This window comes from Sander vitreus, chromosome 10 (assembly GCF_031162955.1).
Source record: "Sander vitreus isolate 19-12246 chromosome 10, sanVit1, whole genome shotgun sequence".
NCBI lineage: Eukaryota > Metazoa > Chordata > Actinopteri > Perciformes > Percidae > Sander > Sander vitreus.
The window spans coordinates 14,149,926-14,177,544 of NC_135864.1; the positions used below are offsets into that span (position 1 = coordinate 14,149,926).

General features: G+C 40.5%; 1 protein-coding gene across 1 annotated transcript; it reads right to left on the bottom strand.

The window, feature by feature from the left end:
* Positions 1 to 174: 174 nt before the first annotated feature.
* Positions 175 to 26,287, bottom strand: mcf2a (MCF.2 cell line derived transforming sequence a). Its single transcript, XM_078260375.1, has 30 exons — positions 25,805 to 26,287; positions 21,025 to 21,093; positions 20,803 to 20,917; positions 20,343 to 20,433; positions 18,756 to 18,875; positions 18,120 to 18,236; positions 17,551 to 17,700; positions 17,280 to 17,395; positions 17,049 to 17,163; positions 16,680 to 16,799; positions 16,375 to 16,566; positions 16,089 to 16,280; positions 15,655 to 15,826; positions 14,437 to 14,513; positions 14,143 to 14,228; positions 13,920 to 13,986; positions 13,518 to 13,633; positions 12,619 to 12,688; positions 12,419 to 12,511; positions 12,096 to 12,188; positions 11,578 to 11,703; positions 11,244 to 11,465; positions 7,998 to 8,090; positions 7,548 to 7,626; positions 6,891 to 6,954; positions 5,538 to 5,638; positions 5,006 to 5,118; positions 2,557 to 2,669; positions 2,267 to 2,370; positions 175 to 2,165 (listed from the first exon to the last, which is right to left on the bottom strand). Exons 1-30 carry the CDS (start codon positions 25,917 to 25,919, stop codon positions 2,125 to 2,127), a joined length of 3,342 nt encoding a protein of 1,113 aa, XP_078116501.1. The 5' UTR covers positions 25,920 to 26,287; the 3' UTR covers positions 175 to 2,124.
* Positions 26,288 to 27,619: the final 1,332 nt, after the last annotated feature.

Here is a 27,619-nt window from a genome sequence, read left to right on the forward strand (position 1 = left end):
GAAACAAATAAATGATTGTCATAGCTACAACGCACTGTGTGCACTGTCACTCCCATTTGCTGATAAATGAATGCTTTACAAGTAGTGGTATTCAGTAGCAGAGAAACAAAAAGGATCTTTGGAAATCCTTACTTCAAATGATATGTGAACAAAAACTCACAAAAAGAGAAAGGTCTGCACAACTTTATTATGTTAATTGAATTCCATTAAAACAAGAACACATAATTAATAAGAGTAAATCAGGGTGCATGAAAAGGAACAGCCTTAGTTTTCAGCCAAACATATCACCATGTTAAAACAAGTATTGAATTATTTCACTTACCAAAACAATTATTGCTAAGCCAGTTTAGGACAGTGACTGTCTAACAATACAAACCTGCTCATTGATCAGTTGCCATGCATTTTCATCTTAAAGAAACATTCAGCGACAAGCTCAGGCTACTTGGCTCATCAGGACACACACATATTTTAAGCAGGCTTTTTCGTTTTGTTTTCCAACCAGGAAAATCTGTGCAAAATCTGCAGCATTTTGGATTAAAGTTACAAAGAAAACATCTGACTTCATCATATAAGCTAAAAAATAAATAAAATGGGGTTTTGATGTGCTGTAGCGTAGCTCCTTTAAAAAATATAGAGATGTAATTTCATTCGGAGCTGCACAGATACCTCTCAATATATAGGAACAATATGACTGCAAAATAAATAAACAAACAACATAGGAAATGTGTAGTGTGGAGCAGCCCCTGCTGCTTTATAGACTAATTTCCATATACAAAAACAGCGAAAGGCAGGCCTCCGACTGGGGCCTCAATTTGACGTGGTAAATTCATATAAGTCTGCAATCAATATTTAATTAAGCGTTCGACACAGAGGGTATATTTCATGTTGGCTGTATGATCCCTTTTAATGGGGAACTTGAGATTAACTGAGCTGTAATGGTGAGGAGGAAGCAATCTGCCTTTGTGAGGGAGGGGTACATGGAGGATAATCTCCCTCTCTGTCTCTCTTTCTTTTCTCGTTTCTTCTACACTGAGGAATACATTGCCAATCAATCAATCTTCATCATGTCCGCTTATGTCTAACATTACCATCACTGACATGTCAACTGCTGACTGCATGCAGAGGGTTATGTCTCCCCTGACTCCCTAACACATCATACATTCAAGAATAAACAAAGGAAATAACAGCTTGACTAAGAGGAAATACATAGTAAGAGAGGTAAAGCGGCAAGAAAAGCACACATTACGCAGACAATAGGTGGATTTTTTTTCTCACGTCTAGCCACCTTATTAAAATGCCTTTTGAATATCTGTGAGGTCAGGTTAAAGCAATAACAGAGTATTTGATTTTGCAAACAGTACATACAAGAGACTCCAAAAGAGCAGGAATAAAAAAAGGCATTATGGCATGGCACATTTTGGCATTCTAACTCCTAGAATATACAGAAGATTGGTGCCTTAAGGAATGAGATGTAAGAAAAATACAATGAAGTAATTCAATGGACAAATGTCAACTAACTACACAAAGATGAAACACTGAGGTACAATAAATGTTAAAAATGATACAGTATATGTACAAAAGTCTCTGTTTTAAGAAATGTTTCAGGAAAATCCTGGGCTACCATCCATCCAGCACACACTAAGACAAACAGGAACACACACTCAGAGATACTAGAATCCCGAATACTAGCTGGAATGAGGAAGGGTTTCACAGATTGAGAAATGACAAACTGCTAAAGCAGCAACCTCACATCCTGACTTTATGTGTGTTACAAATGGAAGATTCTCCACACCAATCAGAAAAGAGGAAGACCAATCAGGGTCCAAAAATCGACTGTTGATTGTCCAAGAGGGCTAAACAGTTCCTGAGCCTTTGCACTGGTGCCACAGCACACCTTCACTATCAGAAAACACCAGCCCAGTAGATTGTCAATCATAACCTGGAAGAAAATCAGGTATCTAGATTCCCACATATTTCTCTTTAATGATTGTGCTGGAGAAAGCAGACGTCACCAAGGAGTGAGGAGTGGGTGGCTGATCAGTTATGAGACAGCTATGGCTCAACCTTTTCCTTCTGTTCATCCTCCACAGGTACATATTAGATTCACATTCTGTGCTTTCTTCTCTACGGGGAGCTGAGCTTTCTCGGCTTCAGGTTCCCTGGGTCTACAAGAAAATATACACACTTTAAAAAAGATAATCAAAGTAAAGAAATAATATGGCTCAACATTGTATTGTCATCTTGGAAGTCCATGTCTTTTCTTTACCCCCTAGTCTGGAGGAGTGTGCTCGACTGCTGTCTACTAGAATCAGCCGCAGGCTGGCAGCTGCTATGAAGCCTTCCTGTCGCCGACTCAGGTTTTTCACCAGCCTGAAGGAAAGTCAGGAACAGGTAAGAAGGAAAAAGGGGGAGGAATTAGATAAATAAACTCTGTTACCATGTTCAGCTTTACATTTGGTTATAAATGTAAAAGCTACTTTTGCCATATGTTGTAGCCTTTCACATATGGGATAGTTTGGCTGATCACTAAGCCACACTGACAGGCTGAGAACTCACCAGTGTCCCTTGTTGTCTTCACACTGCAGTTGGATGACGTCTCCACATTTGATGATAATGCTGTCTGGTCCATTTTGAAGGCAGTCAGCCAGAGCCCTGTATCTGCCTGGAGACTAGCACAAAAGGAAAACTGTCAGGAACAAAGTAAGTAAAGTCTTATTTATATAGTTAAGACTTGATATGGAACTTTTCAAAGCTAAAGTTACAAAGTGTTTCATTAAAGGCATTGAGCACAAAATATCAAAGAGGCAGGATAGTAACATGAACAAGAACCACAACATAGAATTAAAATACAAATAATGTAAAACAAAAGGGTGAAAATATTATATATATATATATATATATATATATATATATATATATATATATATATACATAGGGCTGTCAGCGTTAACGCGTTAATCGCGATGCGAATAAGGGCCGACGCAATGCGATTAATGCGCATTAATCGCATGCCGGCATTCGATTAATGCGCATTAATCGCATGCCGGCATGCGATTTATTTATTTTACACTTCACTCGGCTTTGCGTCGTGCCTAACGGCTACTATTTTGACCCTTTGGGGCTGCCGTACTTCTTCATAACACATCTTCTGCTCCAGAATGCAGGCATGGAGAAAGACAGCAGCAACACACTTCTGAATGGCGCTTTTGTTTTAAAAAAAACTCCCGGACGGCTCAGTAGACAAGTCGAAAGCCATATGCACATTGTGTAAAGCCGAATTAAAATATCACCGAAGCACGTCAAGCTTCAGCTACCACCTACGAGCTAAGCATATTAACGTGACGCAGTTTGATGCTAGCGGGCTCAGGCAAAGCAGTATTTTGGAGAGTGCTACTTGCCGACCTCTGGATGAAACCAAATCCAAAAAAATTACCACAGCTCTTGCAAAATGGGTGGCAACTAATTGCAGACCTGTCAGCATCGTAGAGGACTCGGGTCTTAAAGAAGTGCTACGGTTGGCATGTTCTGACCCGTCTTATACACTGCCATCGAGGGGGACAGTAGTTTAACCATACACAGCCTGTACCACACAGAGAAAGCAGCTAAACTGGAACTGCTGCCAAGTGCAAACGCTGTCTCATTAACCGGTGATCACTGGACGTCAGTGAGTAATCAACATTATTTAGGAGTTACTAAACACTATATTGACTCTGGCTGGACTTTGCACTCGTTTGCCTTAACGGTGGTTGTTAGTGTTACATCTCAGTCAATTGTTCTCAATCCTTGTTAAAGATGTAAAGGTTAAATGTCCTGCTGTGGCATCTGGTTTTTGGACCATTTTGTTTGTACTGTATAAGCAACGTGTTAGTGTTACATCTCAGTCAATTGCTGTGGTGTTTTAGTTAGGTACTTGTAGGAATTGTGCAATAATGACAGATTCACACATTTGTTTACAGTAAATAAATAACAGTCAAGTTCATAAAGTCATTTTCTTTGCATTCATTTGATTCCCAATCAAGATACACTGGTAAGAATTGCTTTCCATTGTTAATATGTACTTAAAAACTGTTCTGAAATGCAAAATAATAGAATTTTAATCATGTGATAAAACATGCGATTAATCGTGATTAACTATAGAACTTCAGCAATTAATCACGATTAAAAAATGTTAATCGTTTGACAGCCCTAATATATATATATATATATATATATATATATATATATATATATATATATATATATATATTAGTTCATAAAGGCAATGATAGTGTTTCTTTAAAAGTGTCTTTTAAAGAAAGTATTTCATTTAAATCGGATAACCTGGTGGTAAAGAGATGCATGCTGTTTTTACATTTAAACTTGACTCTGGGAACATCCTGTAGACATTAGTTTGCTGACCTGAGAGACTTTAAAGTACTATATGGACACAAAAAGAAATACTAGTTAGGGGCTTTACTATGTAGAGTCCTTGATAGGTAGCCTGTGAGGAAAGGTCAACACTGAATGAATGTGCTCCCTGCTCTTAATCTTTGTTGTAAGACAGGTTACAGCATTTTGAACCATCTGAAGTCGAGCTACAGCTACTTGGCTCAGGCATAATGTGTATTTCGTCTCCAGTGGTGTAAAGTACTATTATATACCCAAGTATTGTACTTGTATTTGTACTTTACTTGAGTATTTCCACTTTCTAAAACTTTACTACATTTCGGAAGCAAAAAGGCTATTGTATATTTTTTACTTCACTATATTGACTGATTTTTATCAATAACTATAATCCAGTGATATCATATACATTATTCTGAAATGGAACTTTTTTTAGCATAATGAGTACTTTTACTTTTAAAACTTTGAGCATATGTTATTGCAAATACTTTTGCACATTCAAGTAAGTGTAATTTTGAATGCAGGACTTCAACTTGTAACCGAGTTTTTCTCAAAACTATGGTATTGCTACTTATACTTAAGTCAAAGATCTGAGTACTTCTTCCACCACTGTCGGTCTCACCAGTTGCACCAAAACCTCCTCCTCTGTGTCAGATGGGTGGAAGGCGTCCCGACCTCCAGACCACTTCTCCAGACCCTCGCAGATGTCTACCGAGTGATGAGCTCCGGGCCAACCTGTGAAACACACATTAGGCTGTTACAGGTATTCATGAACCCATTTCTCCAAACACTACACCTTAAAGGCACCATGTAGATACTTGGTTACTATATCGATTATAAAGACCCCTTTGTCACTTACTGGAAAATAAACAAGAACGTAGAATCAAAAGCTAATCTCAGTGGTTGGACCTTTTTCCCCAAAATTCCTTGATGTACCTGGTTCTTCAGGTTAAAGTACACCTGAACTGCTGAGGGGGGAAAAGTCAAATATCTACATCAGTTAGAAATTATGAAGAAAATCAGCAACAGCAGTACAATTTTGTGCAAAGCATGTATGATTTGCATTAATTCCCATAACATTTTCTATGATTTAGTTTCTAAGTATCTACAGTACTTGATTGTGGCATAGATGTGTGTGGCCTAGATTTACTCACTCTTGCGGTTGTGCTGGTGTTTAGGGGAGTGAGGCTGGGGGTCTGGACTGCTCTTCCCTGACTCCGTGTCCTCCGAGCTCACTGACACCCTCTGCTGCTTGCTGGGGGAACAACACAAAATAACAGCAAAGCGTCACCAAATGCTTAACACAGTCAGCAGACAAGCTCAGGATAGATGTTATCCTCAGTCACACAATCTAGGGTCAGATCTGATCCACACATCCAACAGCACAGCTGGCCCCAGATCAGTGTCAAGGAACAACTCTGTCCTTTTTATTTTTTCACACAGCCATTCAGGCGCTAGCCAGACAGCAGCACAGAGCACAGATCAGCCATCTGCAAGCTTCTCTGTAAAAGTAGGAAGTAGGACTCACAGATTCACTGACGTGGTGTTAACAACACAGCATGTGTCAACACAAGGGAAGCTCTGGTCTCGATTTATCAAGATCCAAATTTAGAGATTTGGTCACTCCATTATTAAATGCTAAGTAAGAATGCTCCTGGAAAGCAAATTCTACTGTAGCTTGATTAGATCTCAAAAAACCAGCCCTATTTTAAAAACCAGCCATGTGGAAATTAAGAAAAATCATGGGATGAAAACCAAAACTCGTCTTTTTGTCTGCCCTTTGTATTACATGCAAAATAGCAAGAGCAATTGTTTTTTGATATCATGTTAGAAATGCAATGGAGGAGCTGCTAGACATAGGCCTTTCAACGTGGGGAGGGAGTGTGGGGGTCAGTTATGAACCAGAATGGAAGTTATAAAAAGGGGTGCATGTGACGATCAGTATGCAAACACAGCTGCCCTGGGTTTTTGGTCCCCAAGCCGGGCTGGGTGGGTCATGCCAGGACAAGGCGAGGTGAGCCAGGCTGAGTTTACCACTGAGCGTTAGGGCAGGTCAGTGGCGCTGGCCGGGGCGGTGGCTGGGGCGTGGCCGGGGCCGTTGCCGGGGGCTTCGGGGACGGGGACTCCGGGAACGCAGGCACAGAAACACATCAGCAGACAGCGAGACAAAGTCTAGCCCCGGCAGACAGCCCCTAGGTACCCCTCTGGACGGCCGCATGCCCCTGCAGGTGGGGGATGGGGGGAGTGTGGATAGGCAACCAGACAGCAGTGGACAGAGTTGGGCCTGCACCCGTTCTCACACACCACTAACACACAAAGCTTCTACCAAGGCAAGGTGAAATGATATCATCACTTTCACTCAAGCTGTGATCAGATATGAAAACTCAGCAAATGCAGATAGTAGTGCACGTGTGTGTTTTGCATATGCCTTTGTGTGTTTGTGCAACTATAGCCTACAGTCATGCACCTAACATACAACTGTAAATACTGTATCAGTAAACACTGACCTCTCAGAGAGTGGGGGAGAAAGCGGTATGTGTCCAACCATTTGGCCATGTTGATATGCTTCATCTGTGAGAAGAGAAAGGAGCTAATGTATTTTATTTTCAGTGCAGGTTATCATTTGATTTTCAACTTGAATATTAACTTTAGTTTTAAACATGTATGTTTATTCTTTAAAAGTGGCAGAGAGAGAGATCACACCCATAATCCAAACTTCACATTGCTTCCATCTGGTCGTAGCTACAGGAGCTTTGTCCCTTATACCATAGCAGACCTAAATAAAATACCTCACTGAATACTGTGTATAGATGTGTGTGTGTGTGTGTGTGTGTGTGTGTGTGTGTGTGTGTGTGTGTGTATACATGAGCGTGTGTATTCATGCATTCAAGTATATGTGGCGAGACAGAAATGGGCTTGAATGTTTATGTTTATGACCATATTTCCACCATATTTGTTTTGCATATTTGTATGTTTTTTTGTGAGATATGAAGATGTGCAGATTGTGAAAACATCTGCCTACTGTTGAGAACAGTACATTTTCAGAGCTTCCAACCACGTCTCATGCTCTTGGGCTGTGTGATGCAGTTCAATGCACAGAAGCAAGTAAGTGGACCTTTACACTTAGATTCTCATTCTCAGATTAACTTCTGTTATTCACAGACCTCTGAGCAGCTTCTGTTGGTTAGTCAGGATTCTGCGTAGCTCATTGAGCCAAGTCATCTTCACCTCCAATGTAGGAGCCTGAGAGACAACAGAAACGTTACAACAGACGGTCAGTGGATTACAGCATTATGTACTGTATAAATTTCTATCTACGTTTGCAGCTAAAATGTTGCCATTTCTTTTTGTTAAACCTATATTTACTGTACAGTGTATACAATAAATCATTTGTCCGACCAACAGCACTTAACCCAAAGATATTCAGTTTATTGTAAAAGCAGAACGGTAGTAATTATCAAAATTGTTGCCAATTAATTTTCTGCCGATTGACTAATCATTGCAGCTCTAGTTAAAAGAGTGTGTAAAACTACTGTAAAAGTAATAAACTATCAGCGACATACTGTATTTCAACTACTGGCAATGTTGGCATTAAACTTAATTTGACTCCTTACCTGAACCACATACACTTCCTCCCTGCCACTGTACCAGATCTCAAACTTCTTCACATCTCCCTTGACGTTCTCTGTGATCCCCACAGCAGTCATCTGCCAAGAGACATACACTGTTTACACCGACACACACACACACACACACATCATTAGGATGAGCAGCACAAACAGCACATCGTACATCAGACTTACATCATTTAACACATCTGTCCCGTCAGAACACAAACACTCACACACACCTCCGCTGTGCGACTGCTTCCTCCCAACATCCTCAATAATAAATCAAGAGCAGCAGCTGTTGGTGTGACACCTGCTGTGACACCCTCCGCACATCAACACATACAACAAAAGAAGTCTCATAACAATACAGTACATCAGGTTCTGTGGCCAGCTGGGCAACTTACACGTGTTAAAAGGCAACAACACAGACGCCGACATCAACTAAGTGTCTCCAGTAGATCATTCACTTGATTAAACCTAACTATAGATCACGTTAGTGACAGGGGTAATGACTGATTATATGTGATTAACTTTAACCAATATAATAAACCGTTGTCATATTAAGTTTTAATTATTATTATTAAGTGTTACGCCAACCGTTTTTTGGATGTATCCATTCATAGAATTGTGTTTTTTAACTCTAAGCTGTGTTTAAAATGACTTTCTTGTCTTCTTGTTTACTCATTCGCTGCTGTCTACATATTAAACCCAATAGTGTACTCTATAGTAAGCAGTAAATTGAGTTTTTAAACTTATGTATGTACATACTTATGTAAGTGCATGGATAGATAGCAAATAAAGAGTGATTTCAGGCACAGCAATAGTTTGTTCTTATGTAATCAAAACAAGTCTGAGTTTATGTAGTTTACCCACAAAAGTAGGCTGTATGTAATAACCCTCCTCATGATATTTTATACTAATTTTACCAACTTCCCACTGACAAACCGACATAACAAAATATTTAAAATTACTTAGAATTTGCTTTGGAGCAACATGTTATTTTCTCACGCTTTAGACTTAAAGACTTATAGACTTTAGACACTTTAGTACTGTATGCTTACATAGCAGCACAGAGTACTGGAATAAGTGATCCACTAAGGACATTTGTTTGATTTTGGTATTCATGGTCAAAACCTATTTTAACATATTTTAACCAGCGGTGGAAGAAGCGTTCAGGTCTAAGTAAAACCAGCATTAATACAGTGTAAAAATACTCTGTATTAGCATCAAAATATACCTAAAGTACCAAAAGTAAAAGTACTCATTGTGTAGAAAGGCGCATTTCAGATTCATATACAGTCAGGTCCATAAATATTGGGACATCGACACAATTATAATCTTTTTGGCTCTATACACCACCACAATGGAGTTGAAATGAAACGAACAAGATGTGCTTTAACTGCAGACTTTCAGCTTTAATTTGAGGGTATTTACATCCAAATCAGGTGAACGGTGTAGGAATTACAACAGTTTGTATATGTGCCTCCCACTTTCTAAGGGACCAAAAGTAATGGGACAATTGGCTGCTCAGCTGTTCCATGGCCAGGTGTGTGTTATTCCCTCATTATCCCATTTACAAGGAGCAGATAAAAGGTCCAGAGTTCATTTCAAGTGTGCTGTTTGCATTTGGAATCTGTTGCTGTCAACTCTCAATATGAGATCCAAAGAGCTGTCACTATCAGTGAAGCAAGCCATCATCAGGCTGAAAAATCTAAACAAACCCACCAGAGAGATAGCAAAAACATTAGGTGTGGCCAAATCAACTGTTTGGAACATTCTTAAAAAGAAAGAACGCACCGGTGAGCTCAGCAGCACCAAAAGACCCGGAAGACCACGGAAAACAACTGTGGTGGATGACCGAAGAATACTTTCCCTGGTGAAGAAAACACCCTTCACAACAGTTGGCCAGATCAAGAACACTCTCCAGGAGGTAGGTGTATGTGTGTCAAAGTCAACAATCAAGAGAAGACTTCACCAGAGTGAATACAGAGGGTTCACTACAAGATGTAAACCATTGGTGAGCCTCAAAAACAGGAAGGCCAGATTAGAGTTTGCCAAACAACATCTAAAAAAGCCTTCACATTTCTGGAAAAACATCCTATGGACAGATGAGACAAAGATCAACTTGTACCAGAGTGATGGGAAGAGAAGAGTATGGAGAAGGAAAGGAACTGCTCATGATCCAAAGCATACCACCTCATCAGTGAAGTATGGTGGTGGTAGTGTCATGGCGTGGGCATGTATGGCTGCCAATGGAACTGGTTCTCTTGTATTTATTGATGATGTGACTGCTGACAAAAGCAGTGAAGTGTTTCGGGCAATATCTGCTCATATTCAGCCAAATGCTTCAGAACTCATTGGACGGCGCTTCACAGTGCAGATGGACAATGACCCGAAGCATACTGCGAAAGCAACCAAAGAGTTTTTTAAGGGAAAGAAGTGGAATGTTATGCAATGGCCAAGTCAATCACCTGACCTGAATCCGATTGAGCATGCATTTCACTTGCTGAAGTCTATGCGTTCCAGACTTCAGGCTGTAATTGAATGCAAAGGATTTGCAACCAAGTATTAAAAAGTGAAAGTTTGATTTATGATTGTTAATCTGTCCCATTACTTTTGGTCCCTTAAAAAGTGGGAGGCACATATACAAACTGTTGTAATTCCTACACCGTTCACCTGATTTGGATGTAAATACCCTCAAATTAAAGCTGAAAGTCTGCAGTTAAAGCACATCTTGTTCGTTTCATTTCAACTCCATTGTGGTGGTGTATAGAGCCAAAAAGATTAGAATTGTGTCGATGTCCCAATATTTATGGACCTGACTGTATATTGAATTACTGGATTATAATTCTTGCTGCATTAATGTGCTTATCACTTTAATGTTGCAGCTGCTAAAATTGGGCTAATTTGAATTACTTTATACATTGCTGGGTAACTAAACGTATAATACATCCTAATGTATTATTTGATTTCTATTTTGTATTAATAATCTAAATCTGCAAAGTAACCAGTAACTAAAGCTGTCAAATAAATGTAGTGGAGTACAAAAGTACAACATTTGCCTCCAAAATGTAGTGGAGTAGAAGTATAAAGTAGCATAAAATGGAAATACTCAAGTACCCTAAAAAGTACAGTACGTGAGTAAGTTTATTTGATTATATTCCACCACTGATTTTAACCATTATTGGCTGATGTTCCAAAAAGACTGGTGTACTCCTCTGATGCACCCAAACAAAGACACAGACCAACCTTGAGACAGTGCTTGAAGCTGTAGCAGGGGGTTTTGTCGCAGCCGTCTCCGTGCTCCTCCCTCCGCTTGCAGAAGAGCAGAACTCTCTCGTACAAGAAGAGGTGTCTCTGCATCGGCTTAAAGCGAGCTAGCTCCTTCATGCGTGTGGGCCCTTTCTTATGGCTGATCCACACACTAAACGAACCCTGCATCAACACACGGCCCAGCTCGCAAATGTCACCCTACATATGATGGAAAGAGGAATTTATGTGTGAGCCTTTGTTGTTAGCATATTCTCTGTAAAAATGTACGTTGGAGAACATTAATTCAAGTTTAGAAAATGAGAATGTCCACCTCATATCCTGTGATGGCTATCTGATGCATAGAGTCATTGACTGATTTTAACAGGTCCAGCATTGCTGTTAATGCCCCCTGCAGTTCTGAAGTCCCCTCACAATCTGGACTGTGTTTCAGAAGTTCCTGAACACACAAACAAAAGAACACAAACACAAATTCATGCAAAACCACACATAAACACAGTAGCTATAACAGTGCACTCTAGTGGTGAATACGTAAAATAAAGAGGGGAATCTGAATTAATTGCTACATAGCCGGAGCTGATCGAACACATGTACTGTATGCAGTTTGGGACAGCTGTTCTGAATGTAGATTTTTTTTTCATTTTTTTTTTATTCACAGAGAGGCCTAATAGGAGAATTAAGTATTTTGAATACACTGAAGATATTATTTGCTGATTGGAACTACACATTTAAGGCCAATTTCATGAAAAATATAGCCTCAAATCTTCTGTCTCACATACTTGAAGGCAATCAACTTTGTGTGTATGTTTGTGACACCACCCCCTGTCTAACCTTAAGCAGCAGTTGGTATTTGGTGAGGCGTTGGACTGGTTTCAACAGGTAGGAATCCAGGCCCAGTTTGTGCTCCAGCTTTTTTTGACACTCCTTCACAAGGAAGACAAATGCAAGCACAATGAATAAAAAGTTGGTCAATGATGGCTTTTTAATTGTAACTGTAAAACTACCTTGCTGTATTACTCAGTTTCTATTAGTAGAAGTTTAGTATAAAACAAACAGTACTTGACATATTGTAAACCTATCTTGCATGGCACCAAAACAGTAAATTAATCAGACAAAAATTGCTGTTTTAAAAGTGAAATCATGGCAAAACTGACCTGAAAGAAGCCACAGTCTGAGAATTGTCTCCACAGTGCCTCAGAGCGTGGCTTATTCTGACAGTAGCATTCATACATTTGGAAACTCTCTTTCTGGGGAGACAGTAAAGAGACATCTGTTCAAAAAATATGGAAAGAAATGATGCTAGAATAATCAAATATAAAGAAGCTACGCAAAATAACAACATTTAACAATTTACCCGCTCCAGAAAACAAGCTCCCACACTTTCAGGAGCCTCCAGGCATCCTTCCAGGTCCTGAAGGAAAACCCTGGATTCCCAGAAAGGTCAAAAGCCAAGAATTAGAGCTCAACCATCTTAACCCGAACCCTCCCATGCATCAGCCTTAATACAATAACTGGCTGTTAGGAACTTAGCCAGCGCCTGTTTCATGTGACTAAGTGTTTTGCATGTACAAACAGTCCTTTTTTGTCATTTGTAAATGTACTTATGACCAATCCATTCAATAACATTTTTTATGTTCTTTCCTTTCCCCTAGAGAGCTTGCTGGTTTATAACTCTAGCATATACACAAGATATCAATACAGAAACATTATAAATCAATGGATATCTCTCAGTACCACACACTTACTTCCAGGTAGCATGGTGTATTTGGCTCTAAAAATCAACAAAATGAGCAGGAAGGCATACTCTGTCGGCAAGAGTGGAAACCCAACACTTAAAAACTCCATTGCGCATTTGCCATATTAAAGATGGTCTGTGGAGTTTTTCTTGTAAACAAATTAAAATGATTTTTACATTCAGTGTTAGTCACCCAAAACATATTTTGTGTATCATTGAGGTCTAACAAACACGTAGAGTGCATTGTTTAAACCATGTTTACTAGCTTGCAGTCTTATTTTTCTCTGCCTTTGCTGGCACTTTGCTGCATGTCTTGGATAAGAAAATTATTTTTCTAAATCTGGTAAGCTATACACTGATTGACCACCAAATCAATGTAAAGCTAACAGTCACGTTGGAACCACATTTCTCTCCTTATGACTCCTTATGTTTTTTTTGAATCTTTTGCATACTTAACATACATTCTTATCTTTGTATTTCAAAGAGATCCTATGTGATGTGAGGCATTGATCACTTGCCTGCTGTGAAAGTTGTAGATCTCAGGCATGTTTCCAAAGAGGATGTCTCTCTTGCTGCGCAGGATCGGGGGCAGAAGCCCTGACAGAGCTGGGTTGTCCATCTCAGCCCTGTAACCCTGCAATATTTAATCATAGCAACACAATTAAAGGTGCTGTAGGTAAGATTGGGAAGATCTAGGACAAAAAATGTGAACATCAACAACTTCTCAGTCCTTCCCCCCCTTTCTGCTAAAGCCCAAAACGTTCTCCTAAGCCCCTCCCCCCACAAGGGAGAATGAATTCGTGAGCAGTGATTGACACACAGACACACCCAAACATGCAGTACACACATGGGAGAATTAACCATAAAGTGTTAATATTTTTGTGTGACATAACAAATAGGGGGAAAGTGTGTTCTCTCACCAGCAGAACTGACAGCAACTCTTCCACATAGATTCTTTCTGTCTCTATGAGTTCCCTCATGACATGACTGTGACACACACACATACAGAAGTAGACACAGAGAAGTAGAGAGAGAGAGAGCCAGAGGGCATTATTAGCACTGAACAAAGAGAATCACAAAGTCAACGGCATCAAGAGCAGTACTGAGGACAGACAGATGGGTCGTCAGATGCCTTCTTCTCACCGCTTCAAGAGATCAGGGCTGTCCTCTCCATCCAGACTGTACGAAACGCAGCTCCGGCTCTCCTGGTAGTCGTGGATCACCTCTATCTGAACACACAAAAGATCGACAACACTGACTCTTCCAGTTGGATTTAGAGAAATGATTAATATACCAAACAAATGACTGGACCAAACAGGAAGAGGTAGATACGGAAATTATAAGATAATAAACATTTGGGGGGTTCAATGCATCTGTGAAAGTGAAAGGAAGTAAAAAATAAAAATAAAATAAAAAAGCTTTTCATTTTTTCCTTACTTTTCTAGGGTTGGGGCTCTTTCGGGATGCTCTCTTCCCAGGCAGGGAGAGGTCGAATGTAAACTTCAAACCATCGCCTGTAAAAGCCAGATCATCAGCCGCAGCAGCAGCAGTTCATCAAAGTGTATGAGTGTAATTCACATACAGTATATTACTATATGATATGATGAGGCATATTGAGGAGATTTAATTAGTTAAATTAAGCACACACCCTAAACCAAAACAATATTTTATTTATTGACTGTGTGCACAATGCGAACACGATAGCCTCAAAGAGATTTGCTCGCCCTTCTTTTATGACCATTTTATTCCCCAGTAACTTAAAAAAAACATGAATCAGTCATGATTGGCATTTGAGGTAATCAATGCTAACTTTAAAGGTTCGGCCTGGAACCACTATGTAAAGATCCAAAGCAGCGATTGGCACGACTGTCAGTGTGCTTTTGATCCTAGCAGCTGAATCCTTACATGATAATTCAAGCTCAACTTAGCCCTTGCATGTGCCATGTTACATTCATCAGTGGTATGCATGCAAGTGTGTGCACATACATACATACATACGTGAACACCGAATCCAATTGATCAAAGCTAACCACTTTTCCCTTCATCTTCTCTCTTAAATGGCTGCTGTCCCTAGTATCACCGGATGTTCACAATCACTTTCATTCTCTTTCTTGTTACTACTCTCATTAGTATGGCTTCATATCATGAAGAACAAAACCTTAAAGAAATGAATGGACATAGAAAAAGCCCCAATTGATTGAGACACATTCAGTGGATACAATAGAAAGAAAAGCATGCCAGATAACACATACAGTATTAATTGGGTACCACTGTACTGTATATGGTTAGCTTTGTGCAACGTCCCTTGAGACACAAAGGGAGATGAAAGGTTCTTTAATGTATATGAACCACATATGGTTTTATAGCAGCTATCCTGACTAATAGAGCCGTCAGGTACTTCCCAGCGGACTGATTATACCTTCTAGCCTCGCTCCAGCTTGTTTATAAAGGTGGACACCTTAGGCTTACTGTGATGTGTTAATTTAACCATGGTCCCTAAAGGAAAGATGGAAGGAGGGGGGGCGAGGGGAGGGATTGGTGCCAGGCCGTGTGTGTGTGTGTGTGTGTGTGTGTGTGTGTGTGTGTGTGTGTGTGTGTGTGTGTGTGTGTGTGTGTGTGTGTGTGTGTGTGTGTGTGTGTGTGTCTGCGTTGTACCATGTTTGGGGGAGAAGAGCGGGGACTTGGCACGTGGTTGGTTTTCAGGCCTGGGGGCCACCAATTGGATCGGTCGCACGTGTTTATCAGCCAGCTTTCTTAGAGAAGCCTGTCGGCTCTGGATCATCTGCTGCACTGCTGCATGCTTCTCAAGCATTTTCCCTATCTGGGCCTACCAGAGAGAGAGAAGGACACAGAGGTAGGAAATTCAATTGTGATGTAAAATCCAGAAAAAGTGCTGGTACTGAGAAACATAAACACGGAAATGATTGCAACAAGGTCATTGTGTATGCTTGACACCTGTAGTTTTATAAACAGGTTTATATGTTAGTTTCAAGGTTAAAAAAATGCTTCACAAGTTTTATTGCTCAAGTGGATGGTCTAAAAATCTCAAAATAGTTTTCAGTTAAAAAATTATTGTTGTGGTCACTGACCTGCAGCTGAGGTGTGATGACAGCCTCGTACTCGATGGCCAGGATGTCAGGTCCTAAGCTAAGCATAGACGGGGCCCCCTCCAGAAACTGCTCAATGTCCCTCAAAGCAGCCTGGGCCCCCTCCTTAGACTGGTACTTATCTATCAGCTGATTGGCCAGCAGATACGCTCCATCATCACACCAAGTGTGGGCCTGAAGATGGAGAACACACGTGTATCGCTGAAAAAAAAATCTGTGAGTGCTGATGTGTATTTGTGTGTGTGTGTGTAGATACACGCCTCAATACCTGTTCAAGACAAAGCAGCAGCTGGTGTGTTTGCAGAAGACGAGTGTGTTTGGTCTTTAGAGCAGCATTGAGTGTATCACAGTAGTGGCGAAGCTCGTTGCAGCGCTGCATAATAAGAGCCATGGCATAGTGGTGACCGGCTGATAGCTGGTGTCCGTGAAGGATGATGATCTGAGCTCGAGACATCACCTCCTGATTGAGCCAACAAAGAAATACAAGAAGGAATGAGTCCATTATTTTGGACACTGTAACCACTATATGTATCTGTATAAGTGCTGTTATTTTCAAATATTGCTAACACTGACCTGTGCATTTGATTCTAGACTGTCCAACCTTTTGAGAGCCTGTTCTGTTTGGACTAGAGTGTCAACAGATATGGACAGCTCCCTCTCCTGAGCCATCAGATGCTCCAGACACAACTCCATCTAGACAAAAAACACACACCATCAGATACACACAGACTAAAAAGTAAAACAACACCAGTCTAAAGCCAACCTGGTGGCTCCTAGAGGCATTACAACCTACATTAAAACTTGAGCCTGGGAATTGCACAAGGCAGTAGCTCATCAAGTGCCCAAAATGATGATGTTATCCTCTGGGGAGTATGAAAATATGGGCACAAACACACAAAAACATACATACATGTAAACATGATAAATATATGGAGTTCTTACCTCCTGAAAGCTTTGTTCGTATCTAAGCAACTGTAGGTACTGATGGAGTTTCAGATGATGCTTCTCAAAGAAGCCATCGAAGGCTGACTCCATGTCTCTGAGCTGAGCAAGAAGCCTAAAAAACAGGGTGACATTGCCATCATTTACTGTAAAGCGCTTAGTAAAGTATTTGAGGTTTACAATTTGACTATAAATGTGAGAATTTTCTTAAACCAAAGAGAGCAGCCTTACCTCTGTACTGTCTCCCAGTCCAGCCTCACATCCCACTGGGAGTCATCCTCCTTTCCCGAGCTCTCCAGGCTTGCGAGAAGATTACGACCTTCCTTTGACACGGACCTGATTGCATCCTGTCAAATAGAGCAATATTTACATAATAAATGAGCAGTATTCAAAATAGTACTTCATAAAATGCAACTAGATCTTTTTGCAAAACAAAAATTGGTTATCATTGCGGTAAATAAATGAATAATTGCATCTTGTATGAAAACATTTTAAAGCTCACCTTGAGTTTCCTGTACTTGTCAGTGTGAGACTCAAGGAGATACTCGATGGTTTTCCCCTCATCAGACAGCGCCGTCTCTGCCAGCTCCGTGCCAAAGCCCTGTAGCATCTGTGCAATGTCTTTGACTGTGACAGCAAAACTTTCAATAGCCTGTAGTGGAAGAAAAAAATATAGAGACCTGTGAAAGGAGAACAATCTGTGGCTCAGTGTCCTTAAGATATTGGTGGAATTCTGACAGCAACAATGCACCAAGACACATCAGTATCTAGGGTGAAGGTATAGGAGGGAGACACAGCACAACCATCCAACACACTGGAAAGGTTTCAAGCAGTAGCTTTATCAAACTGGTAATATATATCCCATTATATATATATATATATATATATATATATATATATATATATATATATATATATATATATATATACATATATATACTGAGACCAATGAATATACAGTATCATGCTTGACTGAGGTGAACCTCAAAAAATAAAATAACAGGGAGATGATGAAGAATGATACTGTATATTCATTGGTCCCATATGTTTCAGAATTGATTTGTAGCTTACTGTTCGTAAAACAATCCAGTCACTATGACAATAGTCCAAAGTGCCTCCAAACTCTGAAGTCAGCTGGTTCTCATCGATGTAGTGCAGCAGGTCTGTGACCGAGCTCAGCATCACCACCTAAAGGTGCAGACAAAATCTGAGACCTCACAAAGAACACTTTGTGCTTTTAGCAAAGTTACAAGAGTGGCATGATCATGCCTTCCCTTATATGTATATCTTTACCTAGTGTTTTTGAAATACATAATTGATTCATTTTCTTTTTTTTAATTGAAAAATAGTTTGGGTACATCTCTTTGCCATAGGGGAGGAGGTATGATTGGTCATTAAAGGGTCATTAGAACCACTAGTATGTCCATGAGGTTGTTTGTAATAGTCACAGTCTTTGGAAATGGCATGACAAACATCTTTTTTACCTATAATTTAAAAATTAAAGTACTTAGATTACCAGAATATTAGAAGCATCCTAGGATAACCCACTTTATGATAGTATTTGTTTCAAAACTGAAACCAACATGTTTTCTTGGCTGTGTCCACCACAGAACATTTTGACTCATGGAGATCAGGGTTGGAACAAGAACGAGGTGTACCTTGTTGTGATGTGGGACATGTTTGGTAACTGAGGAGGAGCTGCCTTACTGGCATCTTGAGCATGAAGTCCTCTTGGCTGAAGCGAAAGCCAATATCAGTAACAGTGCGGTGGAAGAAGCTGGTGGGTCGGAGCACCAAGACCAAGTGAAGGTTCCCAGGAAAGGAGGCCTTGGAGAGGGAAGAGAGGTCCACTGTCATATTGATGATGCTGCATATGTGGATTTGGTATAAAACTTTGTATTTAAGCTCAGGGTGCAACATAAACTAACTCCTGTATGCAGAAGAAGAGATATGAGCGGCAAAGAAAAAACCATTAACAAGCTCTAATCCTCCACATCTAACAGGAGAGACTTCAGGTCTCAACCATTTTGTCACTCAGACGATTACTGTCAGCCTAATGGATTCAAGGTTCAGTCAGTTCACCATTTACACACGTCATATGCTGCATTTCATCTTCAAGTCGTTTGAGGTCCTTGCCTGACTGAGTAGGAATTTCTGCTCAGTTCCCACATCATACTCAAGACCCATGGACTGTATTATATCAGTATATATCTAATCAAGCCTACTGCAGATGCATTGTAAAAAAATAAAGTAAAATAAAGGAATTTGATATTGTATCTATAAAAAAAAATCTCAATTCAGACTTGCACTTTTACATCATAGGTAAAGTGATGTAAAATCATCCTCTGTAGTAGGATTAATATGCAATATTGCCTCCTATGTATTTTGTCTTGTAATACACCAATAATGCATGCATTTGAGTGTGACGCAACTTCTGTATTTCATTTGTCCTGACTAGACCACGAAGGGTCAATACTGTAACTCAAGCTTCTGATTTCAGGATAAACATGCATTCAAAAGCCACACATCAGTCTGTTGAGATTTCACACACAGCCAGTCGCATGACTAAGCAGAGGTGCGCTCTGCACCGCAGTGCTACACACCGCACAGTACTCGGTGCCACTGCCGCATTCACACTGCCCGCCCAAAAACTTCACCCCAAACTCTTCACACGGTGAATAAAACTAATCAGCAGCTCATTACCGGGCTCCGGCGGATCTTCGGCATTCCCTGCCGGTAAAAGCAATCATACATGGTGTTAGAAGCCATCTCGGTTAAATGCAAGTTCCCGTCCGTCCGGTGGAAATCGGTGCCAAGCTATGGTATGCAGCTGACTCCGGCTGCCTGACCACAGCCGCAGCGCTGCTGCTGCTGCCTCTCAGACGGAGGCAAATATACTCTTTGACGGAGGGTGCCAGCGCTGACTGCAATGTTTCCCTCCCGCCCGCCTTCCTCCTCATCCTCAGCACCCCGCGTCATCACACAGTTTTTGCTTACTCATTCATTTGCAGCAATATGCAGTACAAACAGTGTTTCCGCTTCTCTTCAAACTACAAACCACATGAAACTATACACTAAACAGAAAAGCCCTGTGATAGTATGTACACAAAAAAATAGTAGTTTGATCTGATAGGTGCCGTCCAGGTGCCGCTCAGGTTTTCAGCACCATGGACAGCGACTCATAAATAAATCAGTAGCATATGCACATAGCTATTTTGCAGCTCACAAGCAACGATCGGTCATATACATGATGTCTAAACAGATGGCCTTGATGAAATAAAAAATTAAACTCACTGCTATCCTGGCAAGTGCAGTTTTGATAGAGGCCCATGTATCCAGTCTTCGGTCTAAAATGATGATAAATTTTACTCCAGGTTGTCTGGTTCTGTAAGAAACATTAGGCAATTGTATACAGCTGTAATATAATTTTGTGCAATTATTGAGGATTTGGTGATAAGACCAGTCAAGAGCAGATGGATTAGTCAAATCATGTCATTTATAGGTGCTTTTACAACTACATACATTAGTTCTTTATCATTCAAAATTCACTGCAATGGCATAACACAATGTAAACTTTCCTAATCTATTGGGAGAGAAAAAGAGGTTTGGACATAGAGGGCATCAATAGGACATTTGACACTATGGAGCAGTAAAGACCAGCTGTGCTCAGAATACAAGCGCTGGGTTTTTGGTGCACTGCAGACAGTCAGAGAGAGGGAGAGAATCAGACAGAAATAGACAAAAGAGGACACACCGAGGGATGAGTGTGAGGTATGTAAAGACTTTGGCTAAAGCTTCCTCGGGAATGTCACTGAAAGCGGAGCACTCTGGGAGGGTGATGATGACACTGGAGTCTTCCCCACGGCCCCCTGGGAAGAAAGATATAAGCAATCAATTTTATTTTTGAGATTAGTACAGGTGGGACACCACCTGTCACTAAAGACTCTTATTGAGATATGACTAAACAAGGCCTCACCTGACAGGTATGCCACCTGTTTCTCTATGTAGCCTCCCACCTCCTTCAAGCTTACAGGGACAGTCACCTCTGGAAGAACACACACAAATTATAACAGCTAAGGGAATTGGTGTGCACTAGAAAACTAAGGGTCTCCACTATAAATCAAACTTTACTCTAATTAAAACAATATGTTGAAGAATGTCAGTACACATAAAATAAAAGAATAATTGTGAATCTGAGAGCTGTTTCATAGTCTCTAAAACACACAAAACCACAGTCTAATGAAGTCACTTGGCCTAAATAACGTTTCAAAGGCTTTTCCACAGTGACGACCACACTGAAGTTTTGACATAAAACTGCTCACATTTAAAAGCTAGACAGACTCATACCTATCAGCTTTAATCTGAAAATAGATTGTTGCTATTCCATGACAATAATCAACAGATACTGTATATATGCTGCCTTACTGTGGCAGATCTAAATCCTGCATCTGGTGCAAATTTTACAATGACATCATTAAAATGCATTAGCTCATTTACTGTACAGCATCTGAAGTGATGTTGGTGTAGTGTGAAGTTAACTGGCAGATAGCCCGGTGTCTCATGCTTGGTGCCTTTGGTGTTCTTGTCTGAGTGGTCAATACACGCACACAGTTTCTTGTAGAGCAGTCAGTGCAGTTCAAAAGAGGCTTTCATGCACTTTGGTGCACCAAGAATCATTCAACCACGTGTAGAAAGCAGACACAACGACACATTAAGACTGTTTGCATATGCTCACATTTCATTTACAGTAGAATTAATGCATATAGGGGAAGATCTTAAGCAGAGTAAGGGACACTTTAATATAACTTCCCAGCTTTCTCCCAAACAAGAACTAACAGACATACTGTAGGAGCGAAAACTAAGCAGTATTAGGGCACTTGCTTATTAAAGCCATACTAAACTAAATGTTCAGCAGTTAATGCAACAGATCTACAGGGCAGTCAATTTGCTCACAATTCATTGTTTCCTCATCCATAATGGATTTAGGAGAATTAAAAAAACAGTCTAAAAAAGATGACAGAGGGCAAAAGAAACAGAGAGAGAGGAGAGGTGTTATTTTCCAGTGTCTGTCAGGCTGTCAGGAAGTGAGTAATGAGCTCTACTGGTAACTGCTGAATATTTTATATGCATCTGTAACAGAGTAGCTGAGCCAAGCTGGGCCAGAGCAGGACCAATGGCTGTACTGTGCACACACAGTCGCTGGGTAAAGTTACCGTCACACTGGAATAGTTATATAACCCTAAATATCCTGTGCCAAGTTGAGACAGGTATTAAACAAATAGATGCCATGTTGTTAACATTTTCCATTGGGATAAGTGCAATATAAAGGCATATTATGCTTTAAATTATTTATATAAAACAATGTGTGAGATTGCGAAATGTATGTGTTTATGTAATGTTAATGAGTAAGTTCCAAGCTCATAAATAAGAAGCCAATGATATAATCTGCTAAATAAATTATTGGAGCAGCTAATGTAAAAAAAACACACTGATACACAAGCACTCACATTGCGGACCTCTACTGTATTTGATCAAGGAAGGGCAGCCTGAGCTGCAAACTGCAACGTTGTTGATAAACTTGTGGAGATATTGTACTCTCTCTTCATGCTGCCCAACTTCCAGCACAGCCCATGATGGAATTAATTTAAGGACACTGCCAAATCAAATGCCTTGTAGTCTGTCAATCAAACAAGGGAATGAATAAAGTACTGTTTAGCATAAATAACTCACTTATACGCACACACTTCTAAACAGTTAAATGTTATCAAAGTAGGAAATGCTGAGGTTTTCTTTGAGCTGGCATGATGTCCTTTCCAGATGACATGCAGGGTGGTGTGCACAGGCGAAAGTCAAATAACCTCTGTTTACTCCTCTGCTCTTACACAGAGAATGTTTGCCAGTGTGAATGGAAAAAGAGATTTGGTGCCAGTCAGGAACAGATCTAGACTCCAAGAGCAATCCTTACAGTCTGCATACAAAGCTGAAGGCTGGGAGCTTATCTCTGTTGTCCAAACAGTGATAACCATCTACACTGAATTCATTGCATACAGCTTCTATAAAAAGCATTCACCTATGTAACTTTTCGCTTTTTATTATTTTACTACATTGAATCATGGTTTTTTTTATTTGGCTTTTTTAAACAGTGATCCGTGTGGGAAGAATCTCTACAAAATGAGGCATGTCAAAGGGGTGCGTATACATTTTATAGGCACCATAAGACGTCAATATAAATAGGTTGGAAGTATATTAAACCCACACATGTTGAGGCTGTTTGAACATGACTTCTGTCTGAATATTAACTAGTGTTAAGACCCAAAAAGCAGAAACACGTAATCCCTTACAGAGCAGAAATCCCCTCTTGAACATGTTCATAGTACACAGAGGCCTAGCCTCATAGTATTTTAGGTCATGAGATATTTTGCTAAACAAAGCTTTCACTGCTAAGGGGATTAGACTGGTGGGTGGCATTCTGATAGAAAAGGGTAAAAGAAAATTGTGGCTTTTACCCACTGGGATACAGGAAAACTAGATTGGTTTAAGACCAGAAAGGCTTAGATAGTAAAACCCTAGTCAATAGCTTCACATATATTTGGCTGGGCAGCCCATATGCCATATGACAGAAATGTGGGTACTTTAGAAGACATTTGGTAGTTTTTAGAGTGTTATTTGACACTAATAGAACAAAATATTTTGTGCTGTGAAAGGAGGAATATTTTTGGTTTTCCAATGCTACTGTATGAGCTGCTAGCCTTTGTAGTGTTGATTCATCAACAACTTGGAAAACTTGGAAAGGCAAATCTTTATAAATAAAACTCTGTGCTCATTGATGCTGAAACTTGCAGGAGCAAACATGGTAAACAGGTAAAAATGTCTCATCAAGTGATGTTTAAGCACTGAAAGGAGTTAAGGTGTCAGTTCTGAAAGCATTTCAAATTTCAGCTTCACATTGATTCCTGTAAGCAACTGACTTATAGGTGATAAAGGTGAAGAGTTAGTGCTGAAAGCAGTTCAAAACTTTGTCCATATATTATGGCATATATTATATAGTCTATGATGCATATGCACTGAAAGCAGTTAAACAGTTCAAGTGTAAGAGACAAACATAGTTGGACTGTCATTTGAAAAGTAAGCAATGAATTTCAGTTAAAACTGAAGTGTTGGAGATAGTTGAAGTGTGTGCAATGTGAATAACTGTTTGAAAGCATACACAGCAGCAAGTTTAGGTCATTGAACTTTCGGTTGAAGATTATGTTGTCTAGCTAACATTCAGACACTGAAGACAGAACATTTTACTTTTACTGCGCTATGGCCTTTGTAGGTGACTCATAATGATTCACATGGCTTTCTGTCATACAAGATTATTAGACAGTGTGGTGTTGACCATACTACTGTCACTGCAGCAGTTCATGGTATACTCTACCAGCTGGAATACGTGATTACAGTATAACACAGACTTTAAATGATAAGCAGGACAACACCAAAAGGGAGATTCAGACTGTACTCTTCTATTGGGTGTTGCCTGACAACACAGTCATAAGGCCCTGTGTCACGAGTAGTGTGTATATTGTAGGTTTACTTTGCAATGCTAACATTTTTCTAAAGGAGCCAAAGAAGGCTCACACACTTGTGGTGTAGAAGGGAGAGGGCAATAGGTGAGCTACGTAAAGGATCATGTGTTTTTACTCATAAAGTAAATGCTGAATGTATGGTTATTGTTTCATACAGCAGTGTTTTCTTCATGCTCACCACTGCATCCTCTGTAAACAGATTAGGACAAACCCAGAGAGTGACTCACATTTCACACAGAGAGAAAAGACAACGTGCCTGGTATGAATAGAAACTCAGCATGGCCTTGTCTCTGTTACCTACACAGCCCAGACCAGGTACAATGAACCCACATTAGACATAAAAAGGCAAAGGCCCATCAATTAAACAATAACTCAAGGCTGCCAAGGTCCCAACGTAATCACATTAGCCTCTGGAGGAAGCTCCACATCAGGTGCTATTTCTGTCCATCATCTTACCTTCATTCTCCATTTTTTTCTGCCTTTTGCAAGACAGACCTTCAGAGTGATGACTGACAAATGATAAGGGAGATGTTGTTTTTGATGATTCTTATGTTAATGACATTATTTTATCAAAATTACCATAACCCTTTCTCCTTTTCTGTACTAAATTCAGTTGTTGCTTTAAGATAAAGACTAACTGTTGACTGTTCATTAGCCTCGTAGTTTAATACATGACACAGCAACATACCCTGAATATTAAAAGCTGCATTATGTGCTTTGTGAACATCCTATTCTTTTGTTCAAATGGGTTAAATACATCAGCAGCATGCATTTTATTTCCATCACTATCCCACTCTGATCTACAACCCACAGTCTACAAAATATCACTATGGATGAATATCTATCCATCTGTGATGGCTTAAAATAGCTGACATAATCCCTGCAATGGCTTGGTGTTGGAGCAAAGCTGCAGGAACTGGCACATCAATAATACTGACTAACCTAGAGGGTGCAGTTCTCTAGCTACCTCCTCTATTTGTTCTCAGAAGTTACAAATGAGCACAGTAAATCAAACTCAATGGACTTCTGCTACAGTGTTTTTAGGTTTCAGTCTGCTGAATATAACAATGCCAAATGTAGTTGTAATGGGAAATACAGTAGTTTCAGAGCAGATACAGGATTATATTGAAAAGCCTGCTAGCGGCCAACAGAAGTTAAATGAGGACAGTCAGCATCATGTTAACTTACGCTGCAGAGTGCTCTCCAGCTGGGACCCAGCCTGCAGAAGGCAGCGGTAGCCCTCCATCTCCCCCTTGGACCCTTTCTCCGGCTCTCTCTCCCCCTGCAGTGAGGCTGGGCCCATTCCCTTAGTCTCTGACACAGGATCAGGCTGGGAGAACTGATGCTGTTGTGGGAGGTATTGACAGTAGTTCAGGCCTCATATCCTCTTCAGAGTCCTGTAGCCCTGCATAGTGTTCCTATAATCGAGGAACAGGGAAACTTGTGCCCACCCGCCTCTGAGGGTCCCAAGATCCAGACGGGATAGTTCCTGGAGGCTGCTGCTGGATCTTCCTGACCTTGAGCTGCACAGAGGGCCTCCACACTGAGCAGCACACTTACAACAAGAGATCTGTCCACATAAGCAGAAAACAGTGGTTTGCTGTCCTCACCCAGACAGGGTGTAATGAGCTTTTCCCCTCATACACACACACACACACACACACACACACACACACACACACACACACACACACAAACACATAACACTAGTGCCGGCAGACACAAGTAGCTGCTGCTCTTAGCAGCAGCTACTTCAAAACAAACTAGGCTCCATCTGGCTACTGCTGTCTGTCTCTCTCTCTCTCTCTCTCTGTCGCCCCTCCCTTTCCCTCTCTCTCTCTGGGCTTTAGTGCGTCAGCTCTGCACCGAGCAGAGCTCAAGTCTGCTCCTGACACACTGCCAACTCCCTCCCAACTTTTCCTTAACTTCACACTCCCGCATGCTCTTTTTTGCAGTTTTCTATGCCTTCAGTATAATGCTGACTGTACTACAGTAAGCTGGATTGTTAGGCTGCCATGTTTCTGTCCCCACTTTATTCAGCTCTACTATAATATAGATACACACACAGTGTTGAATAGATCTATTGTAAACAGAAAATAAAAATGTATCCACACCCTTTAGCCAACAACTTTGGCCCATGCTAAGTACAGCCTTTAATACACAACAATCACATTCAAACAGAACAAATATGAAAGGGTGTCATTGTGGACATACTGATACACAGAGCCTTTCTCAACTCAACCCCCCCACTGCTATACCCACAACTACTCTGAATGGATGAGTGTTCATTAACAGCAGAGACTCAAGTGGAGAAAACAGATATATAAATGTATATAAACCTCATCTGCAGTGACTCACAGTGCTTCGTGTTTTCTTGATGCAAGGCCACACACAGAGCAGTAGGAGAGCAGCAGTACGCCATCCTGATACGTAGCCACTCAGCTGATCCAGCTTAGCCTCTCAGCCATCTCATTACTGCACAGCGTCTGCTTAATGTGGTCAAATGCACACAATCACACACTCTCAGCCGCCCACACATACTTACATCAGACAGAACCTGCTGACATAACCGTGGGTTTAACAAAGCACTATAAGACGTCGGTTTATCTTTAAAACATTCTGCTTTATTACAGAAAATCTTCAGGTTTTGAACATACTAGTTTCAAAGAGGTACATTCAGCTTGGAGGTTTGGAGTGTTGAGGCTGGAGACCCAAAGGGCTGGAGGTGGCGAGGTGTCCCTGCTGCATGATGCAGGGCTGCTGAGGTGCCTGAAGATGTCCACCTCCACCCCTCACAGACAGGGACAGCGTCCACAGCCACAGAGCCCCTCGTGCTTTTTTTTGTGTGGACATTTTCATTTTATTACAAAAGTGGCTGGAAAAAGGTTGCATTAAAAATACAATCCATTATTTTATACTTTTTATTTAGACAGGCAAAATGTTAAGATTCCAAGATAATTTTTTTAGCTCTGAAAATAGCATCTCTGATGTCACTTAAAGGTT